General features: G+C 39.3%; 1 protein-coding gene across 12 annotated transcripts in view; it reads right to left on the reverse strand.

The window, feature by feature from the left end:
• ppfia2 (PTPRF interacting protein alpha 2) overlaps nt 1-26188 on the reverse strand; it is a 549829-nt gene that overhangs the window by 175238 nt on the left and 348403 nt on the right. For 11 of the 12 annotated variants that reach the window (XM_072551614.1, XM_072551612.1, XM_072551613.1 and 8 more), the window contains one exon: nt 2033-2116. In XM_072551614.1, coding sequence (XP_072407715.1) covers nt 2033-2116 — 84 coding nt within the window. Of the gene's footprint in view, nt 1-2032; nt 2117-2499; nt 2587-26188 lie in introns of all 12 variants that reach the window. The other variant, XM_072551623.1, reaches the window with a different exon arrangement.

Below are 26188 nucleotides of genomic sequence, written 5' to 3' on the forward strand. Positions count from 1 at the left end.
TTTCTCCACAAATTTGTCTTCCATGGTTACCTTTTCTATCTGACTTGTCTCGTCAACATGAAGGTGAAAATCACCCATGACAGTTGTAGTGTCCTTTTTAAACATTTCTATTAGTTCCTGAGTCTTATTTTGTCCTAGAGTGAGAAAAATCTTTGAGGGCATTTCGATGATTGCCACCCACTTTTTTTCCATTGCCATTTCTTATTTCCACCAAACTCATTCTATATCATGATTTATTCACCTACATCACAAGTCACTACCATACCAATATCTTTCTTTATTAACAATGGTGTGCCACCTCATTTCCTTTTTTTTCTCAGAATGTCAAATGTCTTTGAATATTGAGTCCCAGTCTTGGTCAACCTGTAACCCCATGTCCATAATAGTTATCAAGTGTTATTTATTTACTTCTATTTGTGCTGTCAATTCATCTGTTTTGTTAAAAATAATGCGTGCATTCAGATAAAGAGACTTAAGCTTTGATTTTTTTTTGCCATTATTATTTACTCTAATACTGCTGGACTCTTCTGCTTACATTTTCCTAACAGTAAGAGAGGTAGAGCTGCCATAGCCTTACCAGACCATAGGGCTGCTCTACCATTAGACAGCTGGGACAACTGGTGATATTTTAACCTGAGGGTGACCATATCTCAGATAAGGGGAGAGGTTGGAAAGGAGAGCTTTTCATAGTAACCACAGCCAGGTGCAGGAATTGATCCCATACAGTTGGTGCATTTTAGATCACAAATCATCCATCCAGCAAACTGAGCTAACCAACCTCCACAGATTTTCAACCCCTTCCTGTGACAGTTTGATTTTTGTTAACATTGCCATGACACTGCACCTCTCCTCTCTCACCTCTCTTTGATATTTTTAACCTTCTCTTCAATTGAATCCCCTCTCCACTAGAACATTCTGACAGGTGAGTATAAAGCATTTTCTCAAATCCCACTTTTAGGTAGCATTGATTTGTTTTTAATGTTATTCATCAGTGGAATTTGTCTTTCAAATGCAAGTTGTCCCTTATATTGACCAGTCTTACTAATTTGTTCACAAACTTTGCAGTTCTTTTCCAATGGAAAAGGCACCACAATGCATTGAAAAATGTTATAAGATGTTCTGTTAGGCAGTGCTGTCATCTGTTTTGCTGTGAGTTAAATGGGGCTGGCTGATAAAAAACAAACAGCTACAACAGTTGGAAAACAAATTAAACATGTGCTCCCTTACATTTTTCTCCCCCAAATCATGGTGGTTATATTTTAAAATTTTTTTTAGAGTGAGACAAAAAATGAAGACAGCATTGTGAATAGACAGTACTATTATATATTTTTTCCACCACCAGGAAAACACTTGTGTGACCTATTGAATATTTGCAGGTAAGGCCTGTTAAGAACAATGCTAACATCAAGGGATGGTGTGGAGAAATGGAGGAGTCTAAATCAAATGGAATTGGAGGGACAAATAAAATACTATATCCCCTGCAGTGCCCACCTAAGTGTTACAAGTATTACAAGTCTTATTCACATTGCACAATATATCATTTTCTCAGTATCCATGAAGTGAAGGATTTTACTAAGTGGTGAGAAGTGAAAAGTAACATAAAGCAATTTCCATTGTTAATGTATGGAATGTGAAGCACTGGGTGAGTGGCTTTTGGAAAAACATGGGGGACATGACGGTGATATTGTTAATGGAATGGGCTATGGTGATCGATGATTGCAAGGGTATTCAACATCCCAGAAAAATAGGCAGAGATAGGGATACACCACTGCACCATAAGAGCCCTGAGACTTGAAACTCATCCAATTATTGTCAAAGTATCTCAAACATTAGCATTACACAGGAGCCACAAATTAAATTCAAAATACAGTACTGTCAGCATATTTCCCAAGTCTGGGAGTAGAAACAATCCATTCACAACCATTTATAGAAGCAACCCTTTAACTAGTAATACAATGAGTAAAAATGGAAATAATTAATGTAGCGTAATCTAGGTTTCACTCTTTTGTCTCATTTTCTTAATATGACTTACTCTCTGAAGTTCCTGATTCTTTTCTTCAAGCTGAGTCTCTAAGTGCCTCAAACGTTCTTCTATACTGCCATGCCTCTCTTCAGCCTGTAACACAAATTGAAAAAGCTGAATAGACCTCAATTTTATTTTACCCAAGTCAATGTACATGTGATTAATTTAAACAAGAAAGAAACAAGCCAAGCTCAAGCCTACGCGGTCCGAGGACTCATGTTTAGATTTAAGCAGGCAGCTGGAGATAATTGCTTAATGTTTGTGAACTTGTAGTCTATAACACCTAAGCATTAGCAATATTTTCTTACAAATTTCAAAAATATTTTCATGAATGAATGAGTTCAGCCATATGTAACAACATGCTGGATTTTCATGGTTAAACCAAAATCCTGCTATTTTTAACAAATCAAGCTTGTCAAGCACAAAGCTGCACAATGAAAAAATAACAGAATCTAATTATCAACCAGCAAGACTACCTTCCTAAGCATGGTGATCATTTCTTGCAGGTTTGCTTCCAAAACATAGGGATAATCATCAGATGAAGTAGAAGAGGTTGGGTCAGACTGACAAGTCAAGGAAAAGAGGGACAAATCGAAAATCAGAACTAAAGACACAAATGCTTAATAAAATACAACACATAATGTTGAAAACAAAAAGAATGACTAAAAAGCCATACACTAACTGCACAAACAGTAGCATTTCTAAAATCATGACAGTTATCCAAAGATAGTTAATTACATGGAGGTTCACCAACTGAAACAAATATCAAAATGTTGTTGCAATGTTTTCGTTTCTGTAATTAATTTTTCTCTAGCAAATTCAAAATGTAAGCTGGGGTTCAATGCAAGTTTATGGAGGGAAAACAATTTGATCACCTCTGTGAGTAAAAACTTATTGCAAATGATGGATGCAGCATTTTCCTGTAAACAACTGCTAATTGTTTAATATAAACATTTGTTTATTACTGTTCTGCTTAGGACCATTTAGTGAAATGTTACTGAACAGAAACACTGATCGGAATTTAATCCCCACCTCCCTGGAATTGGGCTGGGAGATGATATGAAGGTGGAAAGGGGAAATGATCTAGAAAATTAGAGATTGTTGAGATCAATCTTGCCACTTGGCCACTTCAGGCCACGTAAAAGTCAGTGTTGAAAAAATGATGGCTTTTGATCATCAAGCTGTACCCTAAACTAGGATATTCAGATTGCAGGGGCTAGGAACCCCAATGATAGCCTTCAGATTGCCCAATTAGAATTAAATCTCTTTGAGGCCTCTGATTATGGCTAATTGCTACCACCCCTCTTGCTGCTAGATGGGCACATCAAATCAATCAGTCATTAATTTTGTTTCTTTTTCCACTAATGCTGTCTGCCTTGCTGAGACTTCAAAACACTTTCTGCTTGTATTTCAGATTCCCAGTATTTCCAGTAGTTTGCTTTTACAAATAATTTATTGATGGTATAATACTTTCAGAATCACAAATCTTCTACTAATATTGTTTACCATATATCGTGGTATACTTGGTTAGTTTATATCCATACCGATAACTATTGTGGGACTTAAACATTTAAAATGTCCATCCAAACAATAAACAATGTACATCATAGAGCAAAATAATCCACAAAGGACTTTAATTATGTGCTTCAGTTGAGTCAGTAGGTGAACTGCTTAATATTTAATTAGTCATATTTCAATTCTTGTTTAGATTACTGTTATAACTATTTCCTGAATAAATAAATAACCTGAACTTGTATATTTTCTTTCAAAACCTCAACATGTTGAACTGGCTCAACAGGCCACTAGGCCTGCTTTCTCTCCTTTTTCTATGATCAAAATATTTTGCTGGCAATTGGGTAGTTTTGAAATATAGACACAGTTAAAACATAAGTAATGTTAGAGTTGATTTGTGAACAGTAAAGTCAAACAAACAGCAATGAGATAAATAACTAGAAAGATTGTTTCTGGTGATTATTGAGTGATAAATTTAGAACATAGAACAGCACAGTACAGGCTCTTCGGCCCTCGATGTTGCACCGACCTGTGGAACCAATCTGAAGCCCATCTATCCTACACTATTCTATTTTCATTCATATGTCTATCCAATGACCATTGAAAAGCCCTTAAAGTTGGCAAGCATACTACTGTTGCAGGCAGTGTGTTCCATGCCTCTACAACTCGCTGAGTAAAGAAATTACTTCTGATATCTGTTCTATATCTATCATCCCTCAATTTAAAGCTATGTCTCCTCTTGCTGGCCCTCACCATCCAAGGAAAAAGGCTCTCACTATCCAACCTCTGATTATCTTATATGTCTCTATTAAGTCACCTCTCAACCTTCTTCTCTCTAATGAAAATAGCCTCAAGTCCCTAAGCCTTTCTTCATAAGACTTTCCCTTCATATTAAGCAACATCATAGTAAATCTCCTCTGAACCCTTTCCAAAGCTTCCAAATCCTTCCTATAATGCGGTGACCAGAACTGCATGCAATATTCTAAGTACGGTCGCACCAGAGTTCTGTACAGCTGCAGCATGACCTCGTAGTTCCGAAACTCAATCCTTCTATCAATAAAAACTAACACACTGTATGCCTTCTCAACAACCCTATCAACCTGGTGGCAACTTTCAGGGATCTGTGCACATGGACATTGAGATCTCTCTACACATCTACGCCACCAAAAATCTCACCATTAGGCCAGCACTCTGTATTCCTGTTGCTCTTTTCAAAGTGAATCACCTCACAGTTTTCTGCAATAAACTCCATTTGCCACTTCTCAGCCCAGCTCTAGAGTTTATCTACATCCTTCTGTAACCTGCAACACCCTTCAGCACTATCTACAACTCCACCGACCTTAGCGCCATCCTTCTACGCCCTCATCCAGGTCATTTATAAAATTGACAAAGAGCAGTGGCCCCAAAACAGATGCTTATGGTATACCACTAGCAACTGAACTGCAAGGTGAACATTTCCATCAATCACCACTCTCTGTCTTCTTTCAGCCAGCCAACTTCTGATCCAAATAGCTAAATCACCCTCAGTCCCATGCCTCCGTATTTTCTTTAATAGTCTACTATGGGCAACATTTTCAAATGCTTTACTGAAATCCACATATACCACATCAGCTGCTTCATCCTCATCAGCTGTTTGGTCACCATCTCAAAGAACTCAATAAGGTTTGTGAGGCATGGTCTACCCTTCACAAAACCATGTCGACTATCCCCAATCAACTTATTCCTCTGCAAATGACTATAAATCCTATCTCTTATAACCTTTTCCAACACTTTATCCACAACCGAAGTAAGGCTCACTGGTCTATAAAGACCAGGATTGTCTCTACTTCCTTCTTGAAGAATGTGGATGAAGATAATGAGAGAGGCACTTCGTGAACATAGGATCACTTACATCCACCTGACAGGGCAGAACGAATCTCAGTATAATGTTTCATTCAATGGTTTGCACTTTCAACAGTGCATCACTCCCTCAGTATAGCATCAAAGTGCAGTCTGAATTGTGTGCTCAAACTTCTAGGTTGGCTTTTGATCCTATGGTCTTTAGACTCTGAAGTAAAAGTGTTGCCACTGAACCAAGCCTAGAACCTTTAACAAGAAATTCAACTGCTCTTCATATAAAAAAAACTGAAAATGGGCAATTTCCTTCGTCACATTACCAGTTACTTCATTTAATTTTACTTGGGTTAAATAGGAATTTTGTGGAATTTATGCGACTCTGTGAAAATCCAATCCAACATTTCAAGTCAATGACTTTTCATCAGAACTGATCCTTCTTTAAGGAAATACATGGCCTCGGGAACTTCTGGATTAACATAGATATTTTCCCCTTTGCTTCAGAATTTCCCTCTTTGGCATTGGCCCCTGCGGTTCAGCACGTGCCCAGTTGCTCAGACTGATCCCTATCCCTCTAGTTGGAACTCTCCAATAATATCCTTGACTCCATCATTTGATCCAGCTCACATCTGATTGGAATTGTGTGTTCTCCCTTTTGGTAAGTTAGGTGGCAGGGGCAAATTTAGTCAGCCATGAAGATCGTGAGTGGGGTTCTTACTACTTTCGGCTTCTGCTCTCTACCAAATTCACGACAGGAAGTCAGAACTGACATGTTTGCTTGTTGGCTCTTGGGATCATCCCTTGTTCAAAGTCATTCAGTGCCTAATTAAGGGAAGGGTAATGGAAGAGGGGGATGTGGAAAAGATAGCTACTGAGACCAATGTCCTGTCTTGCTTGAGACCCATTCATTCCCCTCTCCCATGATCTCCACCACATGATGCACCTCTGGCCAAGGATCCACCCATGTGGGTGATAATTCTACCTAAGGGCGGCATGAAGACTCAGTTGTTAGCACTGTTGCCTCACAGCGCCAGAGACCCAGGTTTGATTCCCACTTCGGGTGACGATCTGTGTGGAGTTTGCACATTCTCCCTGTGTCTGCGTGGGTTTCCTCCCACAATCCAAAATATGTGCAGGTCAGGTGAATTGGCTATGCTAAGTTGCCTATAGAGTTAGGTGCATTATTCAGGGGTAAATGTAGGGTAATGGTCTGGCTGGGTTGTTAGACTGAAGAACCTGTTGCCATACTGTAAGGAATCTAATTTAATTGGTGATGCTATGGTTCAATAGAGCTGCTGGTCTATAATTGGTTAGTAGCTCTTACCAGGAAATACTTCTATTCCTAGGGTTTTGATCCTGATAGAAGGCCCACCACTTGCTGGTCAGGAAAGAAAGTGGAAAATGACTCAGTAAGAGTTGATGCAGGACTAATACTGTCTCTCCCCTTACTTCAGCCATTCTGTTGATAGTAAGAATATCCTTCTCCATTGGGAATGGCTCAAAATTCACCTCCAGTTTTCTTCCTTTCCTGGCATTATGGCTTTTCTTCTTCTACCATGAAAGAGTTGGAGAGTCTTGACTTTAAGAATGAGTGTTGATAATGAAATTAACAAACTTGAGGAGGGTGATTATGAGGAACTGATATGGAAGTGCAATAGGATGAGGGTAAGTCTGAGTGGTGTGTCAGTATTCAACATTTGAGGAGACATCTGAGGAAAAATAAATATGTGCAATTAAAAAGTCTGTTGACAACTAAAAGTGAAATTGAAATCTTGTCAATTCTAAGTTGGGGGGGAAGTCATTGAATCTCTTTATGATCCTGGTTAAAGGGTCCTTGGAACTACAATTTGATTGCAGGGAACAATTTCAGTCAGATTGCCATGCAAATACCTGTGGGAGATTTCACAAAATTTCAATCCTACAAATGGCCCTGCCATTCAATGGGGACAAAGTTGAGAAAACCCTGACCTCATTGCCTGAAAGGGTGCTTGAGGGACTAAACATCTGCCCTTCACATTGCAACAGCATTTGATTGAGCTTGGCATCAGGGAGCCGAAGCAAAAGTGAAGTCAATGACAATTTTGGGAAATCTCTCCATTGATTGGAATGACACTGAGCACAAAGAATTGTGATTGTTGGAGGGTAATCATTTTCCCCGCAAGGCAACACTGCAGGAGTTTCTCAGTGTAGTGTTCTGGGCCTATACAGCTTCACTGCTTCATCAATGCCTTCCATGCTATTATGTCAGAGGTAGGGATTTGCACTGATGAATGCACAATGTTTTGAACCATTCACAACTCATCAGATATTGAAGCAGACCATGTCCAAAAGCAGCAAAACCTGACTAACATTCAGGCTTGGGATTTTAAATGGCAAGAGACACACCCTTCCTTGTGAAGGAAATGACCATCCAATAAGAGAATCCAATGATCACCGCTTGTCATTCAATAACACTACCACCATTGAATCTTCAATTATAAGCATCTTGGGAGCTACCATTGACCAGAAACAGAACTATACGACTACGATAGCTATAAAAGTTGGTCAGAGGATAGGAATGCTGAAGCAAGTAACCACCTCTGGTCTCTTTTCTACAAGACACAAGTCAGGTGAGTGATACAATTCTCTCCACTTGACTAGAGGAATGCAGTTGTAACAGTACTCAAGAAGCTTGATGACATCTCAGAAAAACAGCCTGCATAATCAACATCCCCATCTACCAAACAAAACATTCACTCTCTCAACCACTGATGCACAGTGGGAGCTATGTTTTTCATATTCAAAAATCTTCAACCATGATCCAAAGCTGCAACCTTTACAAGCAGGTGTAAGAGCAGCAGAAGCATCATGACCACTACCTGCCAGTTCTCCTGTGAGCCACACATCATTCTGACTTAGATCTATATCATGTTTCTTCACTGTTGCAGAACTAAAATCCCAGAACTCCTTCCCCAATCGCACTTCCCCATCTACACCCTAAGGTAACTTTCCACCACCTGCTTAAGGGTAAATAGGGAAGGGTAATGAAGCAGGCCTCATCAATGATGCCCAGAATCAGGAAAGCATACAATTAACAATGAGAATATTGCTCATATCTTCTGTCTTCATTGACATGTTATCTTTTTTGTTTGCGAATGGACCCCACTCTTAGCTATTTTCTTGCTCTTTATGTATTTCTAAAATATCTTTGGATTTTCCTTGGTTTTATTCACTAATTTTTGTGCTTTCCTTTTTTTATAGATACTTTTATTGAAAATTTAACATATTTTTACAAGTTTACAAATAAAAAGAACCCCAAGTATAAACATTGATATACAATTAAATCTTAATAAATAATTACCAAAACTTAACAAAAGAAAAATACAGAGAGAAAAAAACTAAAACTCAACTAACTACTAATCTAACCTACAACTAATCAGAGTGTATAATTAAGTCTCTTACACTATTCAAATAAGAGAAAAACACAGAATATCACAGAAATTGGGTAGTGAGATACATGCTCGGAATGTATTAACATCAAATGTAACAAAACTCGTATTCGTGCGGGATTGCTCTCCCAAGGGGACCCGGACCAGCCAGGTTTGCCAACTCAATTAAATAAAAGCCCTTGTTAGGAGGGCCGAAATATCTGTATTTATATAATTCAAGAAGGGCTGCCATATTTTATGGAATAATGTGGTCTTTTGGTGCACCATATTTGTAAGGAAGTCAAGGGGAATACATTCCATAATTCATCTGTGCCAATTCGAAAGTCCAGGGGGGCCTTCAGCCACCCAGTTTACCAAAATATTTTTCCTTGCAGAGAAAGAGAGAATATAAAATAATCTCTTCCCGTGCATATCCAGGGAGGGTAAGTTCAAAAAGCCCAAAATGAGAGATACAGGGTCCACTCTAATTTCCGTTCCTAAGATTTCTGTCAGACCACTTGCTACTTTAGTCCAATATCTATGGATCTTATGTAGGTCCATAAGCAATGTACAAGACTGCTCACCTTTATTTTACATTTGGGAAACATTGGAGATGCTCTTGCCTTAAATTTTGCCAATCGATCCGGTGCTATATTGGCCCTATGAAGTATCTTCAACTGAATGGCCTGAGTTCTGTTACAGATGGTGATTCTTCTAGCGTTTTCCCAAATATCATTCCACGTTTCTATAGAGATTTCTAGTCCCAAATCCTGATCCCATGTTTTAAGCAGATTGTCCATATCTCCCAATACTTCATCATGTAATAAATGATAAGTAGTACTGACTGAAGATACCCCCATTGGCCATAGCACTCTACGTTCTCTATCTGATTCATAAAGACTATCTAATAACGTAGTCTTCTTCTGTATGTAATCTTGAATTTAGAAGTATTGAAACAGGTCTCCATTAGGTAATCCAAACTTCTGACGCAGCTGTTCAAAAGACATCAGGGTCCCTTCTTTAAACAGATCCCCTAAACATGAGATACCCCTGAATCTCCAGAGTTTGAAAGTGGCATCTGTAAGCCCCGGTTGAAATCCCCATGCTCCCACTATCGGAGCATAGGGGGATGTTTTATGTGAGTTGCCCTCATTTTGCCACATTATATTCCAAGCTTTAATTGTGTTTAGTATTATAGGGATTTTACAGTGATCCGTAATGATTTTCCTCTTGTCTGAAAATAAAAGGTTAGTAAGTGGGCATTTTACTTGAGAAGCCTCGATGTCCAGCCAGATTGATTGCGGGTCAGACAAGACCCAATCAGCTAGGGAACTTAATAGGGAACTTAACTGATATTTCCTAAAATCTGTGAAATCCAATCCGCCCCTTGCCTGTGGAAGCTGTAGCTTCTTTAGCTTAATGAGGGGTCGTCTATGATTCCAGATAAAGGAACCCAGCCAGCCATACAATTTACGTAGTGCCAGCCTCGGCAGCATCACCGGAAGCATTCTCATAGGGTATAGGAGACGGGGCAGGACATTCATTTTAATTAGTGCTATTCTACCCAACCAGGAAATTGGAAGGTCTCCCCATTGCTGGAGGTCCTGCCTTATTCTTTCAATTAAATGCACAAAGTTAGCCTTGTATAACTGACCAAATACTGAGGTAATAAAAATGCCTAAATATAAGAAGCCCTCCAGGGACCACCGGAAGGGAAAGAGGGATCCGTCCAGTAAGTGGGATATACTAGCAAGGCCACCCATTGTGATAGCCTCCGATTTTGAGAAATTAATCTTGTAGCCTGAAAATGCACTAAATGTATTAATAACTTGGATTAAGCGAGGCATGGACATCAAAGGATTACTGAGAAATAGAAGAACATCATCTGCATAAAGGGTAATTTTATGTTTACCTATGCCAATCCTCGGGGCCGTTATATTAGGGTCAGCCCGTATAGCTTCTGCTAGTGGCTCAATTATTAGCATAAATAGCAATGGTTTGAGAGGACATTCCTGACAGCAGCCCCTATCCACACTGAAGCTGTCCGAGCCTAATCCATTGGTAATCACAACTGCCTTGGGATTACTATATAATGTTGGGACCCATTTGGTAAACACCTTCCCAATGCCAAACCTTTCCAATGTGTAAAACAAATATGACCATTCAATCCTGTCGAATGCCTTTTCCGTGTCTAATGAGACTATTACTCCTGGTATCTTTCCCTGATGGCAGGCTTGAATTACATTCAAAACCCTTCTGACATTATTGGATGATCGACGGCCCTTAATAAACCCCGTCTGATCCTCCTTTATAATATGTGACAATACCCTTTCTAGCCTCAATGCTAATGTTTTACAGAGGATTTTAAAATCTACATTTAGCAAGAATATTGGTCTATATGAAGCACAATATTCTGGGTCCTTTCCTTTTTTGAGGATAAGAGAGATATGTCCCTAAGTGGACCAGCCAATAGTCCTGTAAATTCTTTATAGAATTCAGCTTGAAAGCCATCTGGGCCAGGTGCCTTACTGCTCTGAAGTTGCTTGATTGCGTCAAATATTTCTTGGATTGTTAGGGGAACATTCAAGACCGATACCTGATACGGAGTTAGGTCCGGAAAGGTCAGGTTTTTAAAAAATGACTGCATCCTCCTAGTCCTGTCTTCGCAATCCTGAGATTTATATAAATCAGAATAAAATTTTCTAAAGATTGTGTTAATCCTTTTATGATCATGAGTCAAAATACCCGTATTTTCCTTAATAGACGTGACAGTTTGAAGGGCCTTCTTTATCTTTGCAAGAAATGCTAAGTATCTACCAGGTTTATCGCCAAAGTCATATAACCTTTGTTTTGCAAATAGTATTTCCCTCTTAGCCATTTGGGTAAGCGTGGTGTTTAGAGCTGTCATAAGGGCCGTAATCCTTTGCAATTTGATAATAGAAGGTCTGTCAGCATATGCTGTTTCAGCCGCTTTTAAGCGAGCTTCGAGCAGATGCTGTTGGTCTCCCTTTAATTTTTTTCTGGGTCGCTGAATATGAGATGATCAAACCTCGCACGTAAGCTTTGATGGTCTCCCACATCATTGATGGGTTGTTAGCCGTACCTGAATTAATTTCTAAAAAAGTTTTAAATACTTGAGAGAAGTACTTTACAAATTTACTATTTTTCATCAGGAAGGGGTCCATTTACCAATGCCGGGGGGATATCTCATTGTTCCTTGCCTTGATTTCCATATATACAGCAGCGTGATCGGAAATTGCTATACTGCCTATTTTACAGGATGATATGGAATTTTAAAAAATCGAGGGGGCAAAAAACATATCAATTCTGGTATGACATTTATGTGGATTGGAGTAAAAAGAAAAATCTCTGCCCTGTGGATGGAGGCATCTCCATACATCTACTAGTCCTAATTCTTTGTTCAAATCCACCAATTGTCTAGATCTGGGAGATACTCCTGCAGTACTCTTGGGAATCCTATCTATTTCCGGATCCATAATACAATTAAAATCTCCCCCTATAATTGTATGACAAGCACCGAGAGCCATCAATTTTGAGAAGGCTTCCGTTATAAATTTAAAAGGATGTGCCGGGGGGGTGCAATACAAATTTAAAATCCCATATTCCTCTCCATTTATAAGGGCTTTAATCAGAATATGTCATCCAGATTCGTCTTTTATCTGATTTAGGATTTTGAAAAGGAAATTCTTCCAAATAATAATAATAACTCCCCTGCTTTTTGAGCTAAAAGAAGAAAAAAAAGGCCTGATTAAATCCATCCTGTCGTAATTTCAAGTGTTTCCTGTAGGAGAGTTATATCAACCCTTTCTTTCTTGAGGTTTGATAATATTTTCTTCCTTTTGACTGATGAATTACTCCCCTTGACATTCCAGGTGCACCACTTAACTGACTAATCAATCATAATCATCCGGGCAAATCTGAGACCCCTCGGGACAGGAAACCCTATCCAGAACATCCCGAGCATAGAGCATATAAAATTCACAAAAATAAAGGCTCTCTAATACACTCACAGTAATATAATAAAAAACAATTTCTAAATTTAAAAAAACATATTTAAATGGAGATTTTCCCCCTTGTTCCCAGGGAGCATCACTTCGTTTCCAAATGTCCATCATATCCTCTACCAACCAGTGCCCCACCCTTGACCAAGGCGCTCCTCAATAGGATGAAGAAAATTCAAATATACTACAGAGCTAGAGTTAACATTGAGCACCCTACCCACCACCCCCACCCACACTAACATCTGGATATATTTGGTAATGTTAATACATGTATAAACATATATAACTATAAAATTACAGCTTCAATAAGTAATAATTAAATATAATAATACAAAATAACAGGGGGAAAAACCCCGCTCCTAAAGAGAGATAAAATAGGATAAGGTAACCACCTCCCCCCACCGACATTAACTAGACCCTCCGGCCTATATATATAGAATAAAAAAAAGGGCGAGAAAATCGTTAAGTAGAGAACAAATAAATAAAATCCTCTCCCCACACCCCCAAGATAATATTAAACAGTAAGGTAAAAAAAGGGGATTAATATATAAAAAAAGGGGTTGTAAACCGGAGTGGGGGGAAAGCAAAATAACATCAATTAACTCTTATAATTTATCTAAGAGAGTCCAAAAATTCCTTGGCCTTTTCCAGCGATCCGAAGTTATATACGGAACCTTCATGGTTAAAGCGTAGCGTCGCTGGGTAGCGCAAGGAGTACTGAATATTTAAGTCCCTTAAACACTTCTTTGCTTCATCAAATGCCTTCCTCTTTTGGACCAGAGCTGGGGAAAAGTCCTGGAATAACATGATCTTGGATCCTTTATAAATCATGGCTTGGGGATCTTTCCCAAGATTTCTGGAGGTTTCTAAGAGTATCTGCCTCTCCTTGTAGATCTGCAGCCGGAACAGGACCGGGCGGGGGCGCTGGTTCGAGCTGGGCTCGCGTATTGCAACCCGGTACGCCCATTCCACCCTTACCTGGCCTGATCCAGCCTCCAGATTTAAAAGCTGTGGAAGCCACTGTTTAAGGAACAATTGTAAGCTGGCCTTCCTCTTCCCTTTCGGGAAGGCCCAGCAAACGAATTCTTGAGGTCGTCAATGTGATTCTCTAAGGTCCGGACTCGCTGTTCGAGAGTCCGGACCCGATCCACAGCCAATTTTGCTGTAGTTTCGGAGGCCGCAGCCTATAGCTCCGCCCCTCCGACTTGGCGCTCAATTTTCTTGATGTCTCGGTCGTGCTTTTGCAGCATGGCCGAGAGTGAGTCACATCGGCTTCGGGACTCTTCAATGAAGGCATCGATCTTCACATCGAGTTTAGAGATTATTTCCACAAGGCTCACCACCGTAGGTAAGTCCCCCGGGTTGGCTGCGGACGCCTCTGCTGCAGCTGGAGAGGGCGGGGGAGAGGTTCCTGCCTGCTGAGAGCTGCGGGCTCCCTTCCCTTCAGTCATTTTTACTGGAGATTAAGTTGTTTAAATTCAATACTAAGCAACTAATTACATTAAGTAAAAACTATTTTAAATGATTGGTGAGTGTGGTGGGGACAGGTGACCCACTTTGCCCAAGTCTTGGGAGGAGCACTGTAGACTCAGACTTGCTGGGTCGCCGCCATCTTGGATCCCCCTTCCTTTTCTTCTTAACTTTTAAAATGTAATTCCTGCACTGTTATCCATACTCCTGTAGACATACTGTAGTAATAAGCTCTTTCTATATGACATAAGGTTCCCTGTGTTACTCTGTACTATCATGCATGTTTCTGGACATCAAAAGGTATAGATTTTCGAGTATTTCTGTTCTTCTGGGAACATACTTGTTCTGAAGACTCTTTATCTCACATTTGAATATCTTCCACCTTTCTGGAACTGGTTTACCCTCAAGAATCTGTTTCTAGTTCATTTACATTAAATCACATCTCAGCTTAGTTAAATTTGTACTTCCTTAAGTGAGAAATTTACTCTCCATCTAACTTTATTCTTCTACATAACTGAGTTATGACTGTATCACTAAAATACTCTCCCCCATAAACTATTCCACCTTGCCAAAATTCATTCCCTCATTAACTTGGATTGAAGTTAGTAAGGGAGAGGTTAGTAAGGAAGAAGTGTTATCAATTCTAAAAGGAGTGAAAATAGACATGCTCCCTGAGCCGGATGGGATTTATCCGAGGATTCTCTGGGAAACGAGGGAGGAGGTGTGGAAGCCTTTGGCCTTGATCTTTGAGCCATCATTCTCTACAGGTTTAGTACCAGAGGGCTGCAGGATTGCAAATGTTGTGCCCTTGGTCAATAAGGACAGTAGAGATGACCTGGGTAATTATAGTCCAGTGAGCCTTATGTCTGTTGTAGCAAAGCGTTTGGAAAGGGTTATGAGAGATAGGATTTATAATCATCTAACAAGCAAAAATTTGAATGCAGATAGTCAACATGGTTTTGTCAAGGGCAGGTCATGTCTCATAAACCCCATTGAGTTTTTTGAGAAGGTGATCAAACATATGGATGAGGGTAGGGCAGTTGACGTAGTGTACATGGACCTCAGTAAGGCCTTTGAAAGGGTTCCACATGGTAAGCTGTTGGAGAAAATGCAGAGGCATGGGAATGAGGGTGATTTCGCAGCTTGGATTAGAAAAGGCAGCGAGTGGTGGTTGATGGACAATATTCAGCCTGGAGTCCAGTTACTTGTGGTCTGTCACAATGATCTATTTTGGGGCCACTGCTGTTTGTCATTTTTATAAGTGACTTAGTCACAGGCATATATAGATGAGTTAGTAAGTTTGCAGATGACACTAAAGTCAGTGGAGTAGTAGACAGTGTGGAAGATTGTTGCAGGATGCAGGGAGACTTGGATAAACTACAGAATTGGGCTGGGAGGTGACAAATGGAGTTCAATGCAAATAAATGTGAGGTGTTCACTTTGGGAAGAATAACAGGAAGGCAGAATATTGGGTCAATGGAAAAATTCTTGGCATTGTGGATGTGCAGAGGGATCTTGGAGTCCATGTTCATAGATCCCTGAAAGTTGCCACCCAGGTTGATAGTGCTGTTAAGAAGGCATACGGTGTGTTAGGTTTTATTGGGAGATGGATTGAGTTCTGGAGCCATAATATCATATGCAACTACAAGGAACCTCGATTATCCGAATGAGATGGGCGGGCACAATTTCATTTGGATAACTGATTATTCGCTTAATTGATTCAATGCCTCTCCTCTGGGGCTCGGAGTTTTCTGAAGTTTCTTTTTTCCTCACTCTGCCTGCCTTGCTCCCTCTGTCTGTATCAGGGTTTGTTTCTGAGCAAGTAAACAATTGTGTGTAAGGGACCTGCAGCATTGTTGAAGCCTCCAGCACCTCCCAATCAGTTCAATGGGATTGACACAGTGAGCACTTGCTAAGGCTGCTCCCCATTCAGGAGACGAGGCAGCAGCACACCATGTGTGAGAGTCCGACCCCCAAAACACGCTGCCCCACCCCCCCCCCCCCAACACTCCCACCACCACCAGCCCTACCCCCATCCAACTCCTTGTATTGTCAAGGTGCAATGGTATTTACTTCAACCTCTTTTGTTAACTATTTTATAGTTTTCCATATCCTCTTAATGATTTCCTCTTTTCAATTTCAAATTTTATGTACCTACCTTCTGTATCTGTATTCAAATTCCCATTCCCCCGTCAAGGTAGTTGAAATTCTTTCTAAAACAAACTAAGAAATGTCTTTATGACAATACTGGCCTGACCCTTTTGAGGTGCAAACCACCTTTTTTGTACCACCTTTCCCACAACGGGGTTCAGTGCTCACAGAATTTAAAACCATGCCTTCCGTACCATTCTCCTGTAATTCCTGTATTCCTAGAGTGTGTCACAAGGGATAATCTATTCAATCTAATTAGCTTCTTACTTTACTTTCTAAAATCTGCCAGTACATTTCTCATTCTACCTGTATCAGTGACACCTTTGATTCTGGAATCAAAGAGCCAACAAACCATCCTAGAATTATGTCTTTTTGCCAAAGAATGACTTCCTGCTCCCCTAAATATTGAAATCCATTCCTATTTCATGATCTCCCTCACCCCGTGGCATTTTGGTGTAATTTAAATTACAGCATCAACAGGAATACTAAAGAAACATTTTTAAGTAAAATAAAATAAGAATGCTAGATCAGTAAGACCACTGAGATAAAAAAATCAACACATGAAGCAAATTGTAAATTAAAATAACTCCAATTGGGCTTTTCAAAATTTGTCAGAAAATTTTCCATGTTGTCTATTATAAAAATATTCCAAAACAGCACATTTAAATTTTATTAGAAATTATGGTAATAATAAATTTCCCTGTTATGCTCAGACATTCCAAATAAAAACAATCAAAATAAATATTTCCCACATAAATCTGTTCTTAAACTTCTGCGCAGCTGTAAACAAAAATCAATTTACATTTGTTTTATTCATTCCTGGGATGAAGGCATTGCCGGCTACACTAGTAATTATTGCTAGTCCACTTGTCCAGAGGGCATTTAAGAGCCAACTGCATTGGGTCTGGAATCATACATAGGCCAGACCAGGGAAGGACAGCAATTTCCTTCCCTAAATGACATTAGTGAACCAGATAGGTCTTTCTTGACAATCAACGTTGGATTGATAGTCATCATTAGACTTTAAATTCTAGATTTTTATTGAATTCAAATTTCAGCAATTGCTGTGGCAGGATTTGTATGTGGGTCTCTGGATTAACAGTCCAGTGTTAATTCCCAGAGGCCATTGTCTCATCAAACATACCTAATATATTTTCTATGTGGAATTTACTGGGATGGACTTTCATGGGGATAGTCACACATTTTCTGTAATTTTGGGAGCAGATCACCAGGCATCGAATAAAAATAGTTTGAAGTTGTATGTATTTTTTTCCCCACACAGCAGTGGAGCCAGTGTTATTAAATAATTATAAAGAAGAGATAGAAAACAGGTTGACTAATAAAACAGTGAAAGGTAGTGAGCTATGAGGGATTGTGGAATTGACACCATGATCTTATTGAATCAGATTCAAGGGGCTGAATGATCTATTCCTACTTCTAATTTGCATGTTCGCACACAGAAGGGGGAAGGAATCCTCACTGCATGTGTGCATTCAATTTGTATGTGGGTTAGCGGAACATTATCTGGGTCTCTGGATTAACAGTCCAGTGTTAATTCCCAGAGGCCATTGTCTCATCAAACATACCTAATATATTTTCTATGTGGAATTTACTGGGATGGACTTTCATGGGGATAGTCACGCATTTTCTGTAACTTTGGGAGCAGATCACCAGGCATTGAATAAAAATTGTTTGAAATTGTATATATTTTTTCCCCACACAGCAGTGCATGTGTGCATTCAATTTCTAAATATAATACTCAGTATAATACTTTAAAAACCCTCCATATCTGGTAGCCAAAACTACACCAGAATTATGCCTGATGGTGCCTCCCAGAACTTACCTGGCAGGAATTTGTGAGGTTGGTGTAGTGTACTTAATTTACATGAACAATGACTGAAGGATCACGGTGAGTGCATTTCTGGTCCAATGCAGCTGGAAAATTTGGTGCCTGCCAATTGTTCATTGGGAGGGATTGTCATTGTTGTGCTACAGATTTGAACCAGAGTACGTACGTGCCTAAAAGGTTTTTTTTAAAACACAGATTTCTTTGGGTATCTTGTGGACTCTGTCCTGTTATGTGGGTTTCTTCTATTTCGCAGGAGTTGGTATACTCTTTCAGACTATTAATTCCCAATTAGAAACTGAAGCAGGAACTCAGTTTAGAGAGCCCATACCACTGGTAACATTAAGTACTGTTCCTTGTAAGTGAAAAACAATATTACTAATTTCTTCTCACTTATTTGGTTAAATCCATTGGTCTCCAGTTGAAACCCATGCAAATTTTCAGGATGCTGAGAAGATAAAAATTTGCTTTCGATAAATGAACTATCTATCGAAGTATCAGTTGTGGATGAAGCCCTGTGTGCTAACTCAGGTACATACAGAAGACTTAATTGCATTACTTGAACAGTGCAGATTTCTTGGTCACTATCTATCTCTAACTCAAGACAAATTACATAGTTTTTTTGTTATTTATTTCAGCATTGCATATGGTACCTTACTATCTGCAAATTGGCTTGCACATTTTCTCGCATTATGACAATTTTAAAAAAAGTTATCACAATTTAGAAAAATGTGATGTGTTGCATTTTGGTACAGCAAATCAGGGCAGGGTAAGATCCTTGTCAGCGTTGCAAATCAAATAGACCTAGGGGTGCACATTCATAGTTCCTTGAAAGTGAGTCATAGGTCGACAGGTAGTGAAAAAGGTATTTAGTGCGCGTGCCTTTATTGGTCAGTGTATGGAGCATAGGAGTTGGCAGGTCATGATATGGCTGTACAGGACATTGGTTAGGCCACTTTTGGAATACTGCATTCAATTCTAGTCTCCTTGCTATAGCAAAGATATTGTGAAACCTGAAAGGATTCATAAAAGATTTACAAGGAATTTGCTGGGATTGGAGGATTTGAGCTCCAGAGAGAGGCTGAATAGACTGTGGCTTTTTTCTCGGAATGTCAGAGGCTGAGGGGTTACAATATAGAACTTTATAAAATTATGAGGGGCTTGAATGGTGAATAGCCAAGGTCTTTTTCCCAAGGTAGGGGAATCCAAAACTAGAGGGCATAGGGTTGAGGTGAGAGGGGTTTAAAAGGGATCTAAGGGGAACTTTTTTCACGCAGACGGTGGTGCGTGTATGGAATGAGCTGCCAGAGGAAATGGTGGAGTCTGGTACAATTACCGCATTTAAAAGCCATTTGGATGGTCACATGAATAGAAAGGGCTTATAACGATATGAGCCAAATGCTGGCAAATGGGACTAGATTAATTTAGGATACTTGGTTGGCGTGAGTAGTTCGACCAAAAGGTCTGTTTACATGCTATACAACTCTTTGAGTCTATGATCTCGAAAATACTTAGTTGTGCTTAGGGATATCCTGAACTCTTTCTTGAAGAGAGTTGCCACACTAAAATAAATGATTTGTAGTAAAGTGCTAAACATATTAACTTTACTCCTAAAAAAATTCAAATGTAAATAGTCATGTTTAAAATTTTGTTTTATTATGTCTGCTTTACTGAGACTTCCAATGCTGAATTCCATGCTCTGTCAAGTGAAAAACTACTACACTGCTCATAAGTCTATATTTTGGTGCTGTTGAAGGATATCACAGACAATCAACAATAAAAATTCTCTTTAAACAGTACCTTTACAGTAGTAAAAATTCCAAGCCCTCTCACAGAAGCATGAGAAAACAAAAATTTGTATTGTGCTTCATAAAAATATTAGAACAGCAAGGAGGAGATTAGAAAGAGTGCCTCAAAATAAGAGATGAAAGAAGTGGTGAGATTTAGTGAGGGAATTATAGAGCTTAAGGCCTTGTCACTGGAAGCTATGGCGATCAATGATGGTGTAACTAAGATCATGGATACTTAAGAGGACAGTAAGGAGGAAGGACATAGGAATAAAACTAATTACAGAGATATTGAAGGATGAGGGTATGGAGTAATTTGAAAACAAGGATTAGAATTTTAAAATGGAGGTTGTAAAGGTAGGAGTTAATGTAAGTCAGGAAGTAGAGGAAGGATGGATACACTTAGCTTATTGTGACTTAGGACATCATCAGCAAGGTTTGGCTACCTCAAGTTTCTGATAGCTAGAGCATAGAAGACCAGCTGGACCTACACTAGAATAGTCAAATTTACAAACAACAAAGGTATGCATGATGGTTTCTGCAGAATTGAGCTAAGGTAGGGTACCATAAGGTGATGCTGTGGAGTTGGAAACAGGTGTATGTTTGATATTCCATGAAACATGAGTACTTCAAGCTGGATCAATGCCATGAAAACTGTGGAGGACAACATCTCTACTTTTATAATGAAGTTGGCCAGAGTGCAAGTAAGACTTAAAATCAAATCAACTGCAATCAACAGTCCTGTTGCAAAGTGAAAATCCCAGGAAGGGGTCAGGAATCCTGGGATTAGTTCCAGGCTGCCATTTTCACTCCTTCATGAAGTCTTCTCAACACAAAGAAAATCTAGCCATATTTTTGCTTCTGTGGCAGTTTATACTTTAAACTCCAGAAGAAAAATTAACTTAGCACAATAAAAAATCTACTGTTATATGTTAGATTGCCCTTTAAGGTGGCCACTTCAGTACCCAGGAACCAACTTAAAAATCTCTAAGTTCTTAGTGGGTTGCTTATTTTTAATTTTCCCATTTGGGTAACATCTGATTTACATTATAAGGGCCACTCTGTAGATTCTTTCCCTCTATTTCTAAGCTAGAAGAATCTCCAATCTGACCACAAGCTCCCATCAACATTTGCCTGGTGGTCAACAAAATTAGCATTTTCTATGTTTCAGGTTGAGGAATAGTGCCTCTATTTCTTGTTCTGTGCCTCTTACGTGCTTTTAGAAAACCCCAAAAATCTGTCTGTTAGGTTGTTTTCAAGCATTTGTAAGGAAGCCTATAAATTGATCTCAAGAAAAGCTTCCACTGCCCTTTCTTCATGGCAGTGTGAAACATACTACCATTGTATCAAAGTATAATTGCTAGTTAAAAACCAAAAGGACTGTGGATGCTGTACATCAGAGACAAAAACAGAAGTTGCTGGAAAAGCTCAGCAGGTCCAGCAGCATTTGTGAAGAGAAGGAGTACTAGACCAGAAACATTATCTTTGATTTCTCCTCACAGATGCTGCCAGACCTGTTCAGCTTTTCCAGCAACTTCTGTTTTTGTTTTAGAATTTCTAGTTGGCTACCTTTGATCCCATGTTCCTTGCATTTTAGAATTAAATAGATACTGGTTTCTGTCTTTCCAATATTTAGTTGGAAGATATTTAGCTCATTCAGTACTGGTTATCAACAACTGCTCTTTTTTTTTAATAGATAATTTTATTAGAAATTTAACATTTTTACAAGTTTACAAAAATAAACAAAACTCTCATATACAAACATTGATATACAATTAAATCAAATATACAATAGCCAAAATTTAACAAAAGAAAAAAATACCAAAAAAGAAAAAAAAAACAAAACTCAACTGTCTACTAATCTAATCTACAACTAACCAGAGTGTATATTTAAATCTCTTACATGCTCGGAATGTGTTAACATCAGATGTAATAAAACCCGTATTCGGACGGGATTCCTCTCCCAAGGGGCCCCGGACCAGCCACGTTTGTAATCTCAATTAAATAAAAGTCCTTGTTAGGATAGCTGAAATATCTGTATTTATGTAATTCAAGAAGGGCTGCCATATTTTATAAAATAATTTGGTCTTTCGGTGCACCATATTTGTAAGGAAGTCAAGGGGAATACATTCCATAATTAATCTGTGCCAATTTGAAAGTCCAGAGGGGCCCCTCAGCCACCCAGTTCACCAAAATACTTTTCCTTGCACAGAAAGAGAGAATAGAAAATAGTCTCTTTCCGTACATGTCCATGGAGGGAAAGTTCGAAAAGATACAGGGTCCACTTTAATTTCCATTCCTAAAATTTCTGTCAGGGTACTTGCTACTTTAGTCCAATATCAACGGATCTTATGACAAGTCCATAGGCAATGTACAAGAGTGCCCACCTCTATTTTGCATTTGGGACACATTGGAGATGCTCCTGCCTTAAATTTTGCCAATCGAACCGGTGCTATATGGGGCCTATGAAGTACCTTCAGCTGGATAGCCTGGGTTCTGTTACAGATAGGAATTCTTTGAGCGTTTTCCCAAATATCATTCCACGTTTCTATCGAGATTTCTTGTCCCACATCCTGATCCCATATTTTAAGCAGATTGTCCATATCTCCCGATACTTCATCATGTAGTAAATGATAAATAGTACTGACGGAAGATACACCCACTGGTCATGGACACTACATTCTCTATCTGATTTATAAAGACTATCTAATAGTCTTCTTCTGTATATAGTCTTGAATTTGGAAGTATCGAAAGAGGTCTCCATTAGGTAATCTGAATTTTTGACATAGCTGTTCAAAAGACATCAGGACCCCATCCTTAAATAGGTCCTCTAGACATGAGATACCCCTGAATCTCCAGAGTTTAAAAGTGGCATCTGTATACCCCGGTTGGAATCCCCATGCTCCCACTATCGGTGCATAGGGGGATGTTTTATGTGAATTACCCTCATTTTGCCGCATTATATTCCAAGCCTTAATTGTGTTTAGTATTATAGGGTTTTTAGTTATCTGTAATGATTTTCCTCTTGTCTGAAAATAAAAGGTTAATAAGTGGGTATTTTACTTGAGAGGCCTCGATGTCCAACCAGATTGATTGTGGATCAGATAAGACCGAATCAGCTATGTAACTTATTAGGGAACTTAACTGATATTTCCTAAAATCTGGGAAGTCCAATCCTCCCCTTGTCTGTGGAAGCTGTAGCTTCTTCAGCTTAATGAGGGGCCGTCTATGATTCCAGATAAAGGAACCCAGCCAGCCATATAATTTACGTAGAGCCATCCTCAGCAGCATCACCGGAAGCATTCTCATAGGGTATAGGAGACGGGGCAGGACATTCATTTTAATTAGTGCTATTCTACCCAACCAGGAAATTGGAAGGTCTCCCCATCGCTGGAGGTCCTGCCTTATTCTTTCAAGTAAATGCACAAAATTAGCCTTATACAACTGACCAAACACTGGAGTAATAAAAATGCCTAAATATAAGAAGCCCTCCAGGGCCCAACGAAAGGGAAAAAGGGATCCATCCACTAAGTGGGGTGTCATAGCAAGGCCACCCATTGGCATAACCTCAGATTTTGAAAAATTAATTTTATAGCCTGAGAATGCGCTAAATGTATTAATAACTTGGATTCGGCGAGGTACGGACATCAGAGGATTTCTGAGGAATAGAAGAACATCATCTGCATAAAGCGTAATTTTATGTTTACCTGTACCAATCCTTGGGGCCGTTATATTAGGATCAGCTTGTTTAGCCTCTGCTAGTGGTTCAATTATTAGCGTAAATAACAATGGCGAGAGAGGATATCCCTGACGGCAGCCCCTACCCACACTGAAGCTTTCCGAACCTAATCCATTGGTAACCACAACTGCTTTGGGATCACTATACAATGTTGAGACCCATTTGGTAAACACCTGTCCAACGCCAAACCTTTCCAATGTGTAAAACAAATATGACCAATCAACCCTATCAAATGCCTTTTCCGCGTCTAATGAAACAGTATGAAACCATACTCCTGGTATCTTTCCCTGATGACAGGCTTGAATCATATTCAAAACCCTTCGAATATTATTGGATGATCTACGGCCCTTAATAAACCCCGTCTGATCCTCCTTTATAATATGTGGCAGTACCCTTTCTAGTCTCAGTGCTAACGTTTTAGAAAGGATTTTAAAATCTACATTTAGCAAGGATATTGGTCTGTGACGTACAATTTTCTGGATCCTTTCCTTTTTTATGGATAAGAGAGATATTTGCCTCTTTCAGCGAAGGCGGGAGACAGCCCTGACTATATGCATAGTTATACATGTCCATAAGTGGACCAGCCAATATTTCTGTAAATTCTTTATTGAATTCAGCTTGAAAACCATCTGGGCCCAGTGCCTTACCACTCTGAAGTTGCCTAATTGCATCAAGTATTTCTTGGACTGTTAGAGGAGCATCTAGGACCAATACCTGTTCCGGAGTTAGGCCCGGAAAGGTCAAATTTTTAAAAGATGACTGCATCCTCCTCGTCCTATCTTCACAATCCTGCGATTTATATAAATCAGAATAAAATTCTCTAAAGATCGCATTAATCTTTTTATGATCATGAGTCAAAATACCCGTACTTTCCTTGATAGACGTAATAGTCTGAGGGGCCTTTTTTTCTTTGCAAGAAATGCTAAGTATCTACCCGGTTTGGCGCCATATTCATATAACCTTTGTTTTGCAAATAGTATTTCCCTCTTAGCCGTTTGAGTAAGCGTAGTGTTTAGAGCTGTCCTAAGAGCCGTAATCCTTTGCAATTTAATAATAGAAGGTCTATCAGCGTATGCTGTTTCAGCTGCTTTTAAGCGAGCTTCAGGCAGATGCTGTTGTTCTCCCTTCAATTTTTTCTGGGTCGCTGAGTAGGAGATGATCAAACCTCATGTATAAGCTTTGATGGTCTCCCACATCATTGATGGGTTGCTAGCTGTACCTGAATTAATTTCTAAAAAAGTTTTAAATTCTTGAGAGAAGTACTTTACAAATTTACTATCTTTCATTAGGAAGGGGTCCATACGCCAATGCCGAGGAATGTCCCATTGTTCCTCGCCTTAGTTTCCATATATACAGCAGCGTGGTCGGAAATTGCTATACTGCCTATTTTACAGGATGATATGGAATTTTTAAAAAATCGAGGGGGCAAAAAACATATCAATTCTGGTATGACATTTATGTGGATTGGAGTAGAAAGAAAAATCTCTGCCCTGTGGATGAAGACATCTCCATACATCTACTAATCCTAATTCTTTCTTCAGATCCACCAATTGTCTAGATCTGGGAGATACTCCTGCAGTACTCTTGGGATTCCTATCTATTTCCGGATCCATAATACAATTAAAGTCTCCCCCTATAATTGTATGACGGGCACCAAAAGCCATCAATTTTGAAAAGGCTTCCGTTATAAATTTAAAGGGGTGTGCTGGGGGGGGGGGGGGGGGAGGGCAGTTCAAATTTAAAATCCCATATTCCTCTCCATTTATGAGGGCTTTAATCAAAATATATCGTCCAGATTCGTCTTTTATCTGATTTAGGATTTTGAAAGGGAAATTCTTCCGAACAAGAATAATAACTCCCCTGCTTTTTGAGCTAAAAGAAGAAAAAAAGGCCTGATTAAATCCACCCTGTCGTAATTTCAAGTGTTCTTTATCCGACAGGTGTGTCTCCTGTAGGAGAGCTATATCAACTCTTTCGTTCTTAAGATTTGATAATATTTTCTTCCTTTTGACTGGCGAATTACTCCCCTTGACATTCCAGGTGCACCACTTAACCGACTGATCAACCATAATCATCTGGGCAAATCCGAGATCCCTCAGGAGGGGAAACCCTAGCCAGAACATCCCGAGCATAGAGTATATAAAATTTACAAAAATAAAGGCTCTCTAATACACTCACAACAGTATAATAAAAAGCTATTTATAAATATAAAAAAACGTATCTAAGTGGAGATTTTCCCCCTTGTTCCCAGGGGTATCACTTCCTCTCCAAAAGTCCATCATATCCTCTCCAAACCAATGCCCCACCCTTGACCCAGGCGCTCCTCAATAAAATGAGGAGAATTCAGATATAATACAAAGCTAGAGTTAACAGTGAGCACCCTACCCCCACCCATACC

Source organism: Chiloscyllium punctatum, chromosome 32, assembly GCF_047496795.1.
Source record: "Chiloscyllium punctatum isolate Juve2018m chromosome 32, sChiPun1.3, whole genome shotgun sequence".
Taxonomy (NCBI): domain Eukaryota; kingdom Metazoa; phylum Chordata; class Chondrichthyes; order Orectolobiformes; family Hemiscylliidae; genus Chiloscyllium; species Chiloscyllium punctatum.